The sequence below is a fragment of the Prunus dulcis genome, unplaced genomic scaffold (assembly GCF_902201215.1).
Source record: "Prunus dulcis unplaced genomic scaffold, ALMONDv2, whole genome shotgun sequence".
NCBI lineage: Eukaryota > Viridiplantae > Streptophyta > Magnoliopsida > Rosales > Rosaceae > Prunus > Prunus dulcis.
Genome location: NW_023010286.1, coordinates 2774 through 7275, shown reverse-complemented (window position 1 = coordinate 7275; position 4502 = coordinate 2774). Strand labels below are relative to the sequence as shown.

The window sequence follows — 4502 nt, the reverse complement described above, 5'->3', positions numbered from 1 at the left end:
GTTCCACAAGACCAGTTGCCCACAAGAATAAAATCCTAAGATTCAATCCAACTACAAGCAATCTTATTAAGTATAGATAAGTGGCAAAACCATTCAAGCATTGCAATGATATCCAACTTCCAGAAGACCAGTTGCCCACAGAATGAAATAAGTAGGAAATATTGCAAAAGCTACAAATTTAAAGATGTTAGGGCACATGCCAACACAAAATCACAATCATCAAAGTTTTCATATGAACTATACATAGCAACTTGATCATATCACAAACTGTATCTTCTAATATACGCATGGAAAGGTAGTATTATAAATCTTTGTCAAATTTCATGTATCCACATAAAATTTTGAGAGTGCTTTGTGCACTGTCATAAGCATTTCAAGATTATTAAAACGCTTTTGTAGTATTGGAGTGAAATAAGAATATTGGGGTTAGAAGGTGTATCTTGGAGACGGAACAAAAAAAGAGTGTTCCTCGTAGACCAGGCACTTTTCAAGGAACAAAATGCTTAACGTAGAAGCGCACACACAGACCTGCCCATCATTTTGACAATGTTTTGGTCACCAGCATCATAATACTTGCAACAATGAATTATGGATTGGAAAAATAAGATGCCACAAGGACACAACTTGCCAATATGAAGAGCAGCAAAGTGAACCGCTGGTAACCTAGCTAATATCCTTAAAAAAGAAGTTGTCAAGTTGTGATCAACCAAGTCCACAAGTATAGAGGGTTATAAATTATAATGCACTTTCAACTCACAGGCACATTAACCATATAGAACACTAAACCACGTAATGAAAAATAGCATTGAGCAGGAACACAACCAATCAGCAGGCTGATTGGATAGAAGATGTCATTGTTTACAATCGAAGCATTGCAAAGACATTGATAAAATTTAGTTCCAGGACTACTCTTTTTTCAGACAGATGCAAATTATTTTCAACCAACACGGTGATCAATTTCTACAAGTGTCACAAGAGCAAAACAAAAATACGTTTGAACAATTCATGTAAAGGAAAAAAGCTGCTGCTAAAGAGAGTTACCCAGCCATTGGATGGTTGTAGATGTACTCAATGGCCAGATTAGTAGAGTCAATCTTATCGGCTTCCTTGTCTGGAATCTCTAGCTTGAACTCTTCTTCCAGAGCCATCACAATCTCCACATTATCCAAGCTATCCAAGCCCAAATCCTTCTGGAAATGTACATCAGAAGTCACCTGCAGATAATTGCTGGAAAAATCAGTACTCCCAGTAAATTTCTGTCAAAACAAAATTTTAATGCTTGATTGATGGAAAAAGAAAACATTCTGAAAGGGAGAAACAGAATTATACTTATAAAATGAGACCGATGAAAAAGTTAAACCAGAAACTAAGGGGCAGGCCACTTGCAAATAGGCAGATGGGCATTCATGCCATTTCACTTATGAAGTTTCTAACATAGTACATGAGCACTAAAATAGATCCTGCAGGTAATATGGTTTTGGATTTTTAACTACTACTATGTACATATAAATCTATCAAAGCAGTCACCAAGCGCACGCACAATCCATAAAGACTCTCATTCATAACCTGCTTTCCCTATAAAACCCAGTACCTTTCATATCTTAGTTATCAAGTGCCCAGTAGTAGAATTTCCTTACAAAGAGCAAAAAAAATGTTTTATCATTTTGACACAGTTGATATCTATTTTCATTGTTCCAGAGAATTTGCCTCACCAACTGCCCTATTTAGTTCTAATAGCCTGATCTCTGTCTCGGACCAGTGAGTTTACAAATACGTTAAGTTGCAACCATGTGTCCTTTATCAGAAAATTTCTAAGTGCATCGAACAAATACTAAAACATCCAGTTTCGATAATCAAGGATCACAGTCCATGCAAAATGTGCATTACATGCCCCAAAAATCAGTTATAAAAGTTGTTTTCTGCCTCTTGTTTTCCTACATCAGCTAAATAGGAACTCTTTCGAAAAACCTAGCAGGCTGATTTTGCAGGGCCAAGTTCTACCCATGATTCTTATCATAAGAATTAAAAGGCCCAAATGACCCATTAAACATATTTAAAGGTTAAACAGCATACAGAACAATACGGCATGATTAATAGTTACTTAGCCCATTACCATAGAGGCAGAGCATGAAGAAAACAAAGAAAACAACGAATTCAGGACAAAACAACACCAGCATTTCTACATTGTATTGATGTCTGGACATTAATGCCCAAAAGGGGACTAAGATTGACCAAAAAAAAATATAACTGATCCAAAATCTCATTTTTCTTTCTCTTCTTTTGACATTATTTTACAACCTCGAAAACCAAATCAAACTTGAATTATTTCAAAAATCCATGTGAAAAATTAAGTTCAAATAAGAAATTGACTGATAGCACACTAACTACAGCTCACCAAAGAACAAAATGGTAAAAACGATGGCAAAATCAAAACAAAGATTGAGATTCTGATATAACGTTTTACATTTCCCGGGAAACAAACAGAAGGTAGAGGTAGGAAAAGGCATACCGTGGAAGGATCGACTTTTGGGAAGCTCTTGACAACAGAGAGGACTCTCTCGGTGACCTCGGATTTGGTGAGATGATCGTCGTGCGATGACATCCACCGGAGAGAAGGTGGGCCCCATTTTCCTCCGGTTAGGGTTAGGGCTGGGTTTAGGGTTTGTGCCGGAATTCGCACGTGCCGCAGTAGGGCTGCTCTCAGCGCCATCTCTCTCTGCCTCTCCTGTGGTAACTCTCTCTCTCTCTTAGTCTATTTGGTTGCTGTTTGGGAAAATGGCGTAGTCAACAAACAGCTTAGTAGTCACGTGTTAGGGGCGTGATTTTGAACCATTTTTTGTTGCAAAAATTCACTTTTGGTCCCTATGGTTTACGACTTTTACCACTAAGGTCCCTATGGTTTCAATTTGATCACTTTTACCCCTATGATTTCCAATTCCAAACATTTCGAAGACACTGCCCAATTTCCGTCAAATTCGTCTGATTGTCGTTAGGCCTGGAGGGGTATTAAGGTCAAATCCCTTGCTAATTTCCATCTTCCATTTTAGTTTAGGGGCACGTGTTCAATGAATTGGCAAGAGATTTTGACCTTAACACCATGTTTGAGCAAAATTTTCACGAGAGAATATTTACGAGAGATTCTTCACCCTTCGAGCTTCCTTCTATCTATTCTTCCTCGATTCCTGCGAAAAAGGTTAGAGTAAATAGACCACACTCAAGGAGTTTTAGCCAAATGCCCTTTAATGCCTACGTCAGTTAGATGATCTTGAGAAAGATACAAAAATAACAGAGAATGTCAGAGTTTTCTCTACGATATGAGAAAACCGAGTGGCTGGAGCCATGTTTGAGCAAAATTTTCACAGGATAATATTTACGAGAGATTCTTCACCCTTCGAGCTTCCTTCTATCTATTCTTCCTCTATTTCTGCGAAAAAGGTTGGAGTAAATAGACCACACTCAAGGAGTGTTAGCCAAAGGCCCTTCGATGCCTAAGTCAGTTAGATGATTTTGAGAAAGATATAAAAATAACAGAGAATGTCAGAGTTTTCTCTACGATACGAGAAAACCGAGTGGCTGGAGCCATATGTGAGGGTGGCCAGAGCCGCAGGAGAGAGGAGAGTGTGGCGTGAGAGAGAGAGAGAGAGAGAGAGAGAGAGGGATTCAGATGGTTTTGGAATTACCTCATGCGTGTTGTGTAACCATGTATTTATAGACCCCTTGCTTCACTAGGGTTTGAAGAATAATCCTTATTTAATTAGGATTATTTTTACCCAAAAAGGTGATAGGAATTAATCAAAGAGATTTGCTGGAAATTGGTTCCTTGATTTAGGGAGATATTCCTATCTTAAATCAAAGATAATTCCCTAATTAAATAGGATTTAATTAGGGTAATTAGTTGGCCTAAGGAATATTCATTTTTTCCACGTGTCATCTTCTTATTGGCTGCCGAAATATGTGTTCCCATAAATGTCCCCAGCTTCTGCATGGCGCTTATGAGGCATGGAGTAAATGTGAAATATTTAAGTAAATATAGGTTTTAGCCATAAAAAAACTTTCACTTTTGGAAAAAGCCAAAACTTTTCCAAAAAAATACAGAAAAACCCCTCAACTTTCAAACCAATGACATGCAAATGTAAGGGATTCCTTAGGAAATCCAAAAATAAATAAGGCCATTTTTGTCCATTTTGGCTTCTTTTCAAAATATTTCTCTCTCCTTTGTCCTTTTTCAAAATGTCCCAAATATTTATTGGGCTTTCCAACTGCATCTAGGCTTCTTTTTGTAAGTTGAGATCCTTTTGCAAGTTAGGCTCCCAATTGGAGTAGGCTTTTGACTTCTTCTTGGAATTAGGCTCCCAGTTGGAATAAGCTTGTGATTCCTTCTAGGTCAAGTATACCCAACTACCATAAATACAAGGCTTTTCTTCACTCATTTTCAAATTACTAACTTGTCTTTCTCTACTTTCTAGCTTGTGAGAGAGATCTTGGAGGAGTGTACTGCTTGT

General features: G+C 37.7%; 1 protein-coding gene across 1 annotated transcript; it reads right to left on the bottom strand.

Annotated features, from left to right (window-relative positions):
- Window positions 1-781: 781 nt before the first annotated feature.
- On the bottom strand, window positions 782-2825 carry LOC117613371 (acyl carrier protein 1, mitochondrial-like). Its single transcript, XM_034341979.1, has 2 exons — window positions 2510-2825; window positions 782-1214 (listed from the first exon to the last, which is right to left on the bottom strand). Exons 1-2 carry the CDS (start codon window positions 2708-2710, stop codon window positions 1038-1040), a joined length of 378 nt encoding a protein of 125 aa, XP_034197870.1. The 5' UTR covers window positions 2711-2825; the 3' UTR covers window positions 782-1037.
- Between the last annotated feature and the right edge of the window lie 1677 nt (window positions 2826-4502).

Excerpts from the sequence above, each read along its gene's own strand:
- LOC117613371 (XM_034341979.1), bottom strand. The coding sequence starts at position 2,710 with ATGGCGCTGAGAGCAGCCCTACTGCGGCACGTGCGAATTCCGGCACAA. Across the intron at positions 1,215-2,509 it reads CAAAAGTCGATCCTTCCACG|GTGACTTCTGATGTACATTT; the intron begins GTATGCCTTTTC and ends AATTATCTGCAG.